The 13,145-nt window shown below is 49.1% G+C and overlaps 1 protein-coding gene across 2 annotated transcripts; it reads right to left on the bottom strand.

Moving 5' to 3' along the window:
• Nucleotides 1–445: 445 nt before the first annotated feature.
• LOC147128598 (WD repeat-containing protein 26) lies at nt 446–12,724 on the bottom strand. Of its 2 annotated transcripts, XR_015083789.1 has the most exons (15): nt 11,865–12,724; nt 10,027–10,126; nt 9,000–9,056; nt 8,290–8,426; nt 7,671–7,768; nt 7,417–7,573; nt 7,028–7,166; nt 6,415–6,555; nt 5,949–6,068; nt 5,724–5,869; nt 5,021–5,099; nt 4,818–4,947; nt 3,945–4,139; nt 1,921–3,786; nt 446–902 (listed from the first exon to the last, which is right to left on the bottom strand). XR_015083789.1 is itself a non-coding variant. In XM_086018353.1 (14 exons), the coding sequence occupies exons 1-14, from the start codon at nt 12,209–12,211 to the stop codon at nt 3,761–3,763; spliced, it is 1,872 nt and encodes a 623-aa protein (XP_085874479.1). In that variant the 5' UTR covers nt 12,212–12,724; the 3' UTR covers nt 446–3,760. The 2 variants fall into 2 exon arrangements, 1 of the variants encoding a protein (XP_085874479.1); XM_086018353.1 differs by having other exon boundaries at nt 446–3,786.
• Between the last annotated feature and the right edge of the window lie 421 nt (nt 12,725–13,145).

Below are 13,145 nucleotides of genomic sequence, written 5' to 3'. Positions count from 1 at the left end.
CAGTCAGTCTACTAGTGTGTTAGGTTGTCTTATTGGTGTTGACAGAACATTCTAGTACCAAAGGATACGGAATGAAATGCTTGAACGTGCTTCATTTTGGAATCCATTCCGCTGTACAGGAGGTGGGACGAGCTGCAGGCGGGGATCAAAGCGAGCAGACCCCGCAGGGAAACATCCCTTCTCAAGTGATTTGGCTTTGACAAACATGGAGCATGGCACACAAAGACACGTCAGTCCACGACACACACGCTTGAGCAATAGGTTGGTTTTGTCTTTTCTCTTAAAGGCGAGGGGTGGCTATTTATCAACCTGATGGGATTTTCGGGTAACACGCTTTCAAACGGGTGTTACTGTGCATATTTCGGGTTAGTGGCGAAACGCAACAAAAAAAAAAAAAAAAAAAAAAAAAAAGAACAGAAAAAAATTAAAAGAAAGAGTCCAAATATATGGTTATACTTTAATATGATCATACAAGGGGGAGATATAATATGTGGAAAAAAATTATAACAAAATATTCAATAAAAACAAGACAGAAAAGCACTGTTTTTGAATTTTTTTCCTTTTCTTTGAAGCGTCTGTGGCAAAATCGTCGTCACAAACCCTGAAAAAGGGGCGAGGGAGAAGAAAGCTTTTGAATGGACGCTGACCACTGCAAACGACTGGCAGACAGGAAGGCCTTTGTCTGGGTCAATTTGAAATAAAAAATATATATATTATTGGGGGATGAATGAAATCAAATTTAATTGGCGTGACAACCTCTCCCACTTTACAGTAAATTCATGACGAAAGAGCGAAAGGTTTTTGTTTTTTGTGCGACTCTACCAAGAGGAAGGCAGTCTGTGTGTGTGTGTGTGTGTTTTAGAAACTGCAAGTTGTTCTTCCCCGTCGGTACAATCGTTGACCTGTGGTTAAAAAAAGAAAACGGAATTAAAAAAAAAAAAGCCTTTCTTCTGACTGCTGTCAAAACAATGCGCTTCCAATGCCACGTGGTGTTAGTCCAAATAATCATAATAATAAATCCCAGATTAAAAAAATACAAAACGGCTCTCAAGTATTATTGTTTTGTTCCACAGATCGAGGTCCCGAGGGCTTTGGATAACTTTTAAATAATCGTCTTTTACAGTTTTGACTGTGGGATTAAGCGGGCTCGGTAGGGGGCAAATCTTTTGCTGGCGTGAACTGAACCCACTCACGCTCACACACGCTGAGTCATTTGGGAAGGAATTCCACATCCATCAAGTCCATCAAAAGGGTCCGCGTACTAGTACGCTCCGTCGTCACCAGTAAGACAATTGCACGCAACTGAACAACGAGGCCTCCCGGGTAGACCGACTGGGACTTTCATTCATGTTTTTCCCACTACCGCGTTACTTGTCAGTACGCACTCATAAAAGCACATACTAGTACAGTATATGGCTCTTCAGCTGGAAATCAATGAAATGCTACAACGATTAGTGATTGGAAGACACAGCAGCTGAACCGTTGTTCGACTAGTGTGCCAAGTCATTTGACTAGTGAGGACAAATCGCATACGAGTACACGGCCCTTAAGTTGGCTCGCAGAAAAAAGCTGAAAACGGTTTGACGGAACGTCTTTCTACTACTGTACGACGTCTTTACTAGTAGTACGAGTACACGTTACCAAGTGAGTCAAAACTACTAGTGGGCCTTTGGGTGCTTACTAGTAGGGTCCAGGAGGCTCCTAGAGCGTGCCAAATGCCTACTCGTTGGGTCTCGTACAGGTACTAGCGCAACACAGTCATTGCATAATTGTCGGTCCAAATCGGCAATGGTGGTGAAAGAAAATCTTACTAGCGAGACGAGTGTCCGACTAGTGAGGACAGAGCACACTAGTACATGGCTTTTAAACTGGACGTGGAGGATATGGAATATACACTCAAACTACTTTCCATGCACGCACTTTTTTTGGCGGGATGTCACAGTTTGTCCCAGATAAGAAGGCCCAGCCTGATGTGCGGCATCCTCCCTGCTTGGGCCGATGCAGTCGTGCTGCGGCGGCTCCCACCAAAGGGGCGGCGGTTTGGCGAGACGACCATCCTTGCTCGTTTTGCCACAGAAATGCAAAGTGGAATCGAGGCGAGTCTCACTCAAGGATCGATGCCGGGACTGTCGTTTAAAAATGTTTTAAAAAAAGTTCTTCGTAAACGTTAGTGTGTGCGCGTTGTAATGGGAAGACCGTACACTACATGCAAAAAAATTGGGCGTGTTGACCATTTGGGTGAAATTTCAAATCCAACCTAAAGTGTTGCCTTGCGATATGACTAAATTTTTCGGCGAGCACGCTTGTATCTCAAAACACTTGCATCTCAAATCATGAACGAAATCTGTTGCAGCCCCTTCCAAAAACACCAAAATTCATTTTGAACATGTTTCTGGTCATAAAAGTTGTGCTCAACTCTATTGTACTTTTACCAAGGACAGTGGACAGTGGACCCCTTCTATTTGTGTTTGGGTTAGGGTCGGGCCTGACCAAAAATAGCAAAAAAACGGCAAAAGAAAATTGCCACTCATTCTGCCACGTTTTTTTTTTCTTTTCTTTCTTAAATCACGTTTTCCACCCTGACAAAAAACCTCAATAACTGGGTAAAAAAATAAGGGCATTCGCCCCCCCCCCCGAAAAAAAAATGAAGGGAATCCACGAATAGCAGACGAACAAAAAAAAAGGGGGGAGGCTTTGATCCCTTGCTGCCCTTCGCCCCAAAAAGCCAAACCAAATTTGTTTTTACATCCATTTTTCCATAAGAAAAATTGCACTCGACAGTATTGTACTGTACATAACTTACTTAACTGGCGAACTGAGCGAAAAAGTGTGGGCTCAAAACGCCACTGCACCTAAGGTATTGATTGGCCTTCCTTCTTCTTCTGAGGACTCAAATGAAAAAGCAGCTTAATGGCACTTGAGCGCAACCAACTGGTAGAGTCCTTACACTGCAAGGAAACCAAAGTGAATGGATGGTGGCTGCTGCCATCTAGCGGCGGGGGAGTTGAAGTGCATTGCTATCTCCATTTTTGGGGGGCTTGTACCTCAAGACAGAAAAAAAAAAAAATCAGGCAAGCAACAGCTGGAATCTTGAACAAGGCCTAAGTCAAAGTGCTCAGATCTTACGCCCCAAGTGTTAATCTTAACAGCAGCTGACGCTAATTTGACTTTTTGCCCAAATTGCTGCTCAACAACAAGGAGATGAACGGCAACATGTTGCCACAAGGTCAAATGTACGTCGTTCCCCTGTCAAGGTTTAACGTGCATTTTAGGTTCATCGTGCAATTTCACCCAAAAGCCAAGAGCCCAAACTTTTCGCAAGTAGTAGTAGTGTAGGTTGGAGAAAAGTTGTCCCTTGACCATTCTTTGTAACGGAGGCCAGAGACAAACGGACACACGTGGTCCAATGACAAGAGCTGGACTGCAAACTGCTGTGGAAGCGGGCAGCCGGGGGCTAAGGGGGTCTGCCGCTCACCGGTGTGGTTGCGCCCTCGTTTATCGCTGACTGGGGGGGGGGGGGGTGGTTGGGGGTGCAGGATGTGTGTTGGTTTTTTTTTTTTTTTTTAGATGAGGACACCAAATTGTCCATCATCGAGGTCTGTTGAGATGCCATCCCGGCGTCAGTCTCGGACAGCTCTTTTTGTCTTGGTGGCTTGCACTTGTTTGTTTTTTTTGTTTGCCTCAACATACGTTTTGGGTGGGTGTTGAGATTGAATTTTTACGTAGGAGTACTGGTAGGTTCTCGGGAGAGAAGTGTCCATCAACTGTCCATGTTACTGCAGTTCTCTGAGGGCGAGAGAACAGCAGGTGTTAGCATTCCTTGATCGGAAAAGGACTCAACCGGGCAACATGCCGTCAAAGTCGTGTCACGCTATAAAATGGTGAGCCCAATGAGGACAAGAAGTTGAGATGACTCCTTATGGGAAACGCGTCATTGTGAGTACCGTTGTGCGCGTCGGCCTCTTGCGAGTCCAGGAAGGGCGCCGGCCCCCAGATGCGCACGGTGCCGTCGTCCGAAGCGGACGCCATGAGCCCCGGGATGCTCGGGTTCCAGCTCACGCAGTTGACGGTGCGCGTGTGGCCCGTCAACTCCGCGATGGGAAGCTCGCCCCGCCGGTGCCAAATGTACACTTTGTGGTCTGCGCGGGAGGAACATGAGCAGCGACAACGCATGACTCAGGAAACAAACCAATGAAAACACATTTGACATTTTTCCAGAAACGGCTCATGATGCCGTTACTCGTTTGGTCCGTGGCATGCCGGAAAACGGGGGGAAATGCGGACCTTGTTTTTCCAAAGTCAAAGCAGATGTTTGTTTCGCGTCGACAATTTTAATTTCAACACTTAGTCGATTATCAGAATAGCTGTTGATTAATTTGTGTGCAAATAAAGAAACATTTGTCCTTCCTTCAATGACATACAAAACGTGTCCAAAAAATACAAGTTCTTTTTTTTCCAACTGGTTGGGAGGAACACCAACAGCACCACGATGAGGACAGAGTGGGCACTACAGTTTCCCCTCGAGGCCCTTTTCAAAAATAGAAACATGGTAGAAAAGGTTCATTTGTTCCAGTAGCTCAATTCAAAAACTTCCAAGTGAGAAATCTTTCACTGTCTATTGAGATGACTTTGACTTTCTGAATTGTAGTTGAGTTCACAATCTTCTAACTGATTGCGATGCAGCTGTTTTGACAGGTTGATGCCATTCTGTTTCTCACTCATTTTTTTGAGGCGTTTGTTTGTGTTTAATTTGTTGTTCAATAGGTTTGTCATTTGCGTTCCAGGCACCTGAAGCGGCAAAAGGAAACGTACTGCACCTTCGCTGCCGCTGGCAATGAAGTCTTCGTTGTGTCCTCCAAAGCACGAGTGGATGGTGTAGAAGCCCTGGGTGACACCTTGGTATTTCCTGACCAGCACTCGGTCCTGCAGGTCCCACAAGTGCACTCCCTAGGAAAGCGGGCGGACACGCGCGCCTTGATGAGCGACAGTTGACAAAGAGGCCGTCCGGCCGTCCGCTCACCTGAGTTGCTACATTTAACACAGCTAATCTTCCGTTCTTGGAAACAGTAAAAGACATGATAGGATGGTCCTCCTGGACTCTGTTGGGCAAACAAAACAATCACAACATAAGAGCTACTGTCTTCCTTTGGCTCATTTTGCACAAACGTTTGGAAGCGAGCCTTTTTTTTTTCAATGTTTCTTGACGTTTATATCCGTCAACTAGAAGCCAAGCGTACGCTGCCGACGCCGTACATATTTGTCCGTTTCCATGTGCAGGCGTGAAATTCATTCAGGTTTGTCAAGCACTGTCATAGGAAACAGATTCCTGGAGATGGCCAGCGCAGCTTTGGAGTTGAAGATAAAGATTTGGATTGGGCTGCTCTTGAAAGATCAGGCAAAACGCTCTCAACAGGCAACGCGGCCGGCGACGCGGCCGGCGACGCGGCCGGCGACGCGGCCGGCGACGCGGCCGGCGACGCGGCCGGCGACGCGGCCGGCGACGCGGCCGGCGACGCGGGGACCTCTCGGAAGGGAAGGACTTCACTGCGTTTTAGGTTCATACTGAAATTTCACCCAAAAGCCTTTTTGGGAGGAGCGCACGTGGTACACTCCAGTATTCAAAGTGCCAACCAAACCAAGGCGAAGAGACACGATTGGTCGGTTACATTTGATTGTATGATCACTATCAGACGCGAGCGAAACCTCTTGCCGCATATGCGTACATGTTTCTGTCTGCGAGGTCCTCAAAGTTGTAGCCCCGAATACGTTGGTGGGTGTCTGAGGCCAGCACCGTCCTGCCGTCGCTCAGGCACCACAGGCACTGCACTCTCACGCCCTCCCACGAGTCCAGCAGGTTGCCGTCCAGATCCTGAGGACACACGGGGCAAACGTCGGCGACGCCAACCGACGGCAAGGTCCCGACGAGCAGGCGCCCGCGCCGCACGTACGCATTGATAGAACTGCCCCCGCTGGCCTCCAGTGACGAAGCGTTTGCCGTCGGGGTTCCAGGCCACGCTGGTCAAACTGTCCTCGTGGGACTGCGACATCTTGGTGCGCAGCTCCCCCGTCTGGGCAAAAGGCAGGAATGGCGAGCAGAGGGAAAAGGGTGCAAACAATGGGTGGGGGCGCGGGGGCAAAAGAAGAGCTCACAGAGTGCGCACCCCCAAAGTGCACAGCTGAGTGCGTTTTTGCTGGCAGAAAGTTTGGATTGATATTGAAATCGCCCAAAAACATTATGGACTGATTTATCCGGCAACGTATTCATCCCGAAAGGCTTTTATTCTTCAACAATCGATTTTTTGTGTCACGTGCAAAATGCCCTTGCAAATAGCACGCGCCATGTTCGGCGGCCTGCGTCCGGCCGGGCGCGCCCTTGGCACGCCGAAGGCACGCCGAAGGCACGGAGCGGCTTACCTGAACGTTCCAGAGCCACAGCTCAGAGCAGTCATCGGGTCCGCAGGCAATCAGGTAGGTGTCGTCGGGGCTCCAGGCCAGGTAGGAGACCCCGTAGGCGTGACCCTCCAGGGTCCGCAACAGCTTCAGCTGGTGGCTCTCCTGCGCGTCGGCATCGCCCCAAAAAATGTTTACAATAGAAAGACAAAGAACCAAACGGCATCCTCGGCTGTGGCTTTCTTTGTCCTTTGCGCACTTGTAGCATCGATGCTAATTTCCATGAGTCCGTCCAGCGTTTCACATGCCATGTTAACATGAAGCTAGCCGACTTTCATGAGACCGAATGACATGGTCTGGTGGAACATTATGCAATGTTGAGTTCCCTTTTGTTTCGTGTGTCAGTTTCACAGAAGACCTCAACTGGCTATGGCAAAAGGCGTGAAGCAAAAACGCTTGGCGTGAGCAGGCGCTAAAGAATACTTTCAAAGTGTGTTGGAATTAGCTGAAGTGTGTTTTGAAAAAACAAAAATTGCAGATTTTCACTTATTGCAGGTTTGCGCGGAACGTATATCCCCTGCGATAGACGGGGGAACGCTGAAAATGGAAACAGAAAAAGGCATGCCGGCGTACGCACCGGGTCCACCTGCCAAATGATGACGGTGGTGTCTTTGGAGCCGGTGGCCAGCTTGGCGCCGTCGTTCGAGAACTTGCAGAACCACACTTCGTTACAGTGCTCGGTCAGAATCTGCTGCGTGTAACACGGGAACTGCTTCCTGTGCGGGGCGACAAGGAGACGGGGGGGGGAACAAAGAAGACATTTAAAGATCTTCAAACAACATCTTTGCTAGCATTGAGCCAAAAAGGCAAAGATGAGATTCGAAAGCAGCGAACGAGATTGATAGCGAGCGAGCACGGATCCAAATGGTCAAAGCTCCAAATTCAAGTGCGTGCTTTTTGAATGTTAGACTAAGAAAAGAAAGAAGAAAATAGCGAGCGGGGAAGAAGGCAAAGGCAGAGAGGGACCTGCTGCAGACGTGATCGATGAGCAGCGACACCGAGTCCAGGCTGCTGTCCAGCTTGGTGTTGTGATAGAGGCAGCGGTCCCTCTGCAGCTCCACCGCCTGCCGCAGGAGGTTCTGCAGCCGCCGCGGGGGCAGCATCACCGACGGCGGCAGGTACGCTACAGACGGACACGCACACGCACAGCCAGCCCGACGGCCGTTAGCCATCCGCCCGCCCGCCCGCCCGGCGAGCCGCGCGGCGAGCGACTCCCTCACTTTGCAATTTGTCCAGCAGTCGGCAGCGGGAGGCCGCGCCTTTGCCCTCCCACTCCGCCTTGGCCCTCAGATCCTCAGCGTGGCTGCACATAAGATACCTGCCGCAAGCGTGGGAGATGAATTGACAAGAACCCAAATCACACAAAGCGCTTCCCGCTCAACAGCATTTGCTGGTGGATGAGAAAGAAAGGGCACATCTGCATCGAATGAGCACAACCCCGGCCGATGATTACCCCTCGTGATGACTGTGCATAGTAAGTATTCGTCTGCTGAATGTGTGCCTATGAGGGAGGGGCGTGGCCTAGTCAGTGACATTAGCAGCTGCTGCGGAATAGTTAGCGTGTGAGCGTCTGGCTGCGAGCCGCGCGCAACACAGAAGCTCCGTGTGAGTGTTTGTCCCGTTCAATCACGGCTCTCCTTGCCCACATGCGAGGTCATCGAAGTATATTGATTGCTCATCTTTGCCCCCATATCACATGGGCAACTCAAATTTTGGCTCACAACCACAAACGGGCATTAAAAGAGAATTGTGTACTAGGAATCCAGCCAAAAGGTCTTGTCAACGGGCGTGTGCCTCGGCACAATTTTGCGTGAGCGCTGAAGAGTGTCAGAGCGGTACCCGCTGAGCACGTGGATGCGGTCCGTGTTGTACTTGAGCGGCGTCAGCTCCCCGCGGAGCACCTGCAGAGCCTCCAGGACTTTGCCGTCTTCCAGGTACTCCAAATACTTCTGCTGCAGCAGCAAGAACTTCATACGCTGAGCACACACACCAAAACAAACACTTGAACGGGCTTAAGCCGAAGGCCTTCCTCCATTCTTCTCATGTTATCTGGTTCAAAACAAAAAGTACGTTGAGCCAAATTGTGCGATGATCCAATCAAGGAGCCTAAATAAAGAATAATAATAAATTAAAAAAAAACTTTTCATGGCTTTCAACTGGCTAAAAGAGGCCATGACAGAGCCAAAAGCTCCAATTTAATATACAGTACATTATTCATACATTTAAAGCGCTGAAGTTGGAAATGAGAAAATCAGGATCAAATTCTCACTCTTAAAAAAAATAAACAGGAAACGAGTTAAAAAAATAAACGGCTAGCACAGAGTTCTGAGAGGGAAATCATCTTCAATAGGGTTTCCATGAGACTTTTGCCGGCAGATTTTATCTCCTGCAAATGACATTTTAGCCATGGAGCAAAGCCATTAGCATGGCAGTCTATGGGAAAACATTCTGGAACCAACAAAATGAATTTTCTGCTGGTCAGAATGCTTCTCGAAGCCCCGGCGGACATTGATGGAGCCCCGTTTGAGGTTTGCCAAAAGGCCGCTTACCACAATGGCGTTGGGCGAATGCATCAGTGCTCTCAGTTCATTGAGATCATTCTCAGCCTGGAACAAAACAAAAGGGAAAACGGTGAGCGCAGCACTTTTTACACTCACACCGAGGGGGGGCAGGGAGGACGAGTGGGGGGGGGTCACCTCTGCTCTACCACAGATGGAAAAATGGGCATTTCGAATTTCGACATAGCCGGGATTTTCGCAAGACATTTTTGGGACGAGGTTTGGGGTCAAGAAGAACAACGAGGCCAATCTGACATCTGCTGGAGCAAAATTAAAACCGTTCACACAGCAAAGTTGACAGTTTGATTTTTCACTTCACTTTGCAGCTAGCAACACTCATCAGAACAATCAGTAACATGATGCTAACCAAATTGGTATCAGGTCGAATGTCGGCACTGTGGTTTTGTCATTTTTTTCCAGCGCGACGACAGGCAGCGACGCTGACCATTAAGCACCTTCTGCGCTTGTGCAAGACGTAATACCCCTGCCTACCATCGGCGGCGGTAATCACTATTCCTCATGGTTAGAAAAAGCCAACCGGAACGCTCTTGACGGGGGCGGAATATAAAAATGTCAACAATGTATTTTGTATATTTATTAATCTATATTTTTCGCTCTGCTCACCAAGAACTCCCACACAGTTACCTTCGAGCTCTTCTGTCCAGACAGACAGTGTACGTCGAAATGCGGAGACTGACGATGTGCAAAATCGCTTACCGTTTATCCGCATTCATCACTTTCTGTTCTTGCCCCGTGCGCTGATTCGCTAGCTAACAGCCAATCAGAGTGAGCGAATGTCACGACTTAACGATGCCACTTCAACATGCCGAAACGGCCACCGGACGCTTCCCGACGGGATCCGATGTTACGACGGTATTCGCTCCATCGAATCAGACGGCGCAATCCGACGGCGGATCGGTCCGACTAAGCCTTAACGCTCTAGCCTGTCAGTGTACACAACAACAACAACAACTTAGGCCCCACCCCCGACTAATGAGGTTATCCCCGGCAAACTGACCTTGTCCCACTCGCCCTCCATGACGTGGTTGCGGAACTTGCTGGCCGACGAGTGCTCCAGTCTGCAGCCCGACTCCTGCATCAGCAGGTCCACCGTCTGACTGCAGCCACCGAACACGCACAGAGAAAGCGAGTGAATAATACACAAAAGGAGGCAGACGTCTGAGGAAAGAAAAAACAACAACGGAAACACTATCCTCCCAACCTTGATGTGACGTATGCGCCAATCGTCACGGCAACGATTTGGAGCACACTATTCACGTGTACCCGAGTTGCCACTTTAGGGCATGCGAGCTGAGGTTAGGAAGGTTAGCGACAGCCAACAGCGTGATGGCATCATGCTAAGGTTGTGAAGCAGCGTCTGTAGCCATTTCAGTTCAAATGTTACAACGACACGTGGGGTGGGGGGCGCAAGTTGTTTTCTTCTTGCTAGGGGGGGGGGGGGGGGGGGGGGGGGGCGTAACAGAAAATAATTGAGAAGCACTGCATTAACCAAACCGCTTATCCTCACAAGGGTCGTGGGTGCTATACATCAGTGGAGTCATAATTACAGGAAGTGTTTGAATGAGAAACAAACATCTCCGGACTCGGTTACAAGCCTTGTGGAATCATTCAATGATTATACATTCTTAGACATAGATTGACATAACTCTCATATACAAATCCACTTAAGTAAAACTTTTGAAGTCTATTTTATTCAGCACAATGTCTTAGGAGTATATTGCTATTCAAACTACATGAATGTAGTTGCAATTGCATTTACAGTGTGACACATTTCAAGAAACATCATGTTTAGTACTATTTTAAGAGAGTTACTCAAGTAGTTTTCCAAGTCAACAAAAACTCGATGCTGAAGCACTTCATAGAGATCCTTGATATCCAGTTTAAGGTCCATGTACTAGTACACTCGTTGAGCTCACCAGAAGGACAACTTTGGCAGTCTAGTAGGCCAACTGAAGGTTAGTCTGGAGGCAAACCTCTTGTGGGCAATTTGGTGCTACTAGTAGGGTCAGGAAGGCTACATGTGCCTGAAACATGAGTCCGAGTTGGGCCTAATCATGGGGGCAATTTAGTACTAGTCGGCCAAAGTGGCACGAGTACTGGAAATAACATTACTGCTCGGACACAGAAGTTCTACTCGTGCGCTCAATTGTCCTACTAGTGGGGACAAGGAGCGTATGGGTAAATGGACCTCAAAATGTTGAGCGAAGAAATAGAATAAATGCTCAGAAAGCTTTTGCAAGTATTTTTGGGACAATTCGTCACGAATAGCTTGCATAACACTGCAGTCGATCTGCCTATTAAAAACACCTCTCGAGCAGCCTCGGAAATGTGACATTAGCACGAGTGACGGCTAAAATGGAGGAAAAGCACAACCCTCAAAAGGCTCCTATTGTATAATTAGCCAAGCCACTCCGTTTGTATTTGTACACATTGTTCAATGAAACCTTACTGACGAGAGGTGATGTAATGCACTCCAGTGAGCAAAATCACCAAAAGTCGTGTCAAAAAAGCACAAGTCAACGCTTGAAATCCACTCGTATGGTGGCAATGTGCATTTTTATGACAAGTGTTGTACTTGTTGTGTAAACACGACAGCTGAGAGCAGGCTGGCGCTCGTTAGCATGCTAAATGGCTACGCGTTATTGTGCAAGATGGACCCCCTCGCCTTCTTCTTGCCTTCTTTGCGGAGAGCGAACCAGCCAACATTTGGACCCATCCCCCCATGTTTGTGCCCGTCAAGGCGCATCAACAGCGCTTCCACCGGCCGTTGTGTCGCACTTTTTTCAAGCAAGCAACACGACAAGATCATCTCGAACCGCTTGTGCCACAACTTACTTGAGTCCCAGTCCGTGAAGATGTTGTCCTATCAGCCGGATGACATCTTCCTCCGCCTGCGACAGCCGCTTCTTCTTTTTCAGCGAGCCCACCTCCGAGCCCGACGAGGCCGCGGCAGAAGTCCCGCAAGCGGTGGAGGTGGACGACGACGATCCGTTGCTGGTGCCCCCGCCGTTGCCGTTGCCCGCGGCGGAGAGAAGAAGCCCGTTGGAGTGCGCCCCACCACCGCCGCAGCCAGCAGCCGCCGCCGCCGCCGCCGCCGACGACGACGACGGCGACTCGCCGTTCTGCGCGGCGCCCAGGCAGGAAAGCTCGGCCGATTCTTGCCCCGCTCCGTTCGCCTGCATGTTGCTGCTGCTCAAGTGGCCGACGGCGCTGCGGTTCAAGTGGATGGTCGATGTGGCTCCGAGTCCCAAGACAACTCCGGCAAGGCCTGGCACAACCGCTGAAGCCCCGGGCTCTCCTGCTCCCTCCGCCGCCGAGGCTCGGTGCTTCTTCCGCGGGGGCGGCGACGCTCCGCCGGTGTCCGAGTCGGAGGAGGAGGAAGCGGAGGCCAGAGTTTCCTCACCGAGAGCGGCCGTGGTTAGAAGCCGGCGGTGCTCCGGGTGGGAAAAGGAGACTCAACTTCCAGACTGGAGGCCGCGTCGGTCGAGCTCGGAGCGGGCTGTCAACGTTGGCCGCTCCGTCTCTCGGCCCCGTTTTTGTTGTTGTTTCTCTCCAAACAGCTGCAGCTCTAATGGAGGCCTGGCGCTCTGACGTCACCGGAAATTCCGACACCACCAAGTATCCGGGTGGAACCAACGAGCCTGCGCTCAGGGAGGCGTCAGGTCAAGCACACTTTGCCCAGCCGAATGTACACAACTGAATTCACGAATAGAATTCCCCCACCAAAAATAATAGGAAATGATGCAGTTAATTCTACCCCTAAATATGTATAAATAACAACGTATATCATTTTGCATTAACATTTCTATTTGTATAATTCTTATCTTAAAATTATGAATAGGAATGAACAACTCTTAGGCAGTCAACTCATCAATGATAATACAAGGACAATCTCAACTAAAATTAAAGTCATATTTTCGTGTACACCCTTTAAAATCTGCTTGTTTAGAACCCATCCATCCATTTCCCCAACCGCTTCGTTGATGAGAAAGTAATGATTACATGATATGATTCATTTGATTTCATCCAAAAATACAACAATCATTTAATTATCCCTTTTTTAGGGCGTCGACGATTTCCAAGTACAGTTGGTTGTAGATTGTGGAACCTGCTGAA

The sequence above is a fragment of the Filicampus tigris genome, chromosome 20 (assembly GCF_054856515.1).
Source record: "Filicampus tigris isolate MCC_2025a chromosome 20, RoL_Ftig_1.0, whole genome shotgun sequence".
NCBI lineage: Eukaryota > Metazoa > Chordata > Actinopteri > Syngnathiformes > Syngnathidae > Filicampus > Filicampus tigris.
The sequence above is the reverse complement of the archived record's forward strand: the minus strand, read 5'-3'. Positions and strand labels throughout refer to the sequence as shown.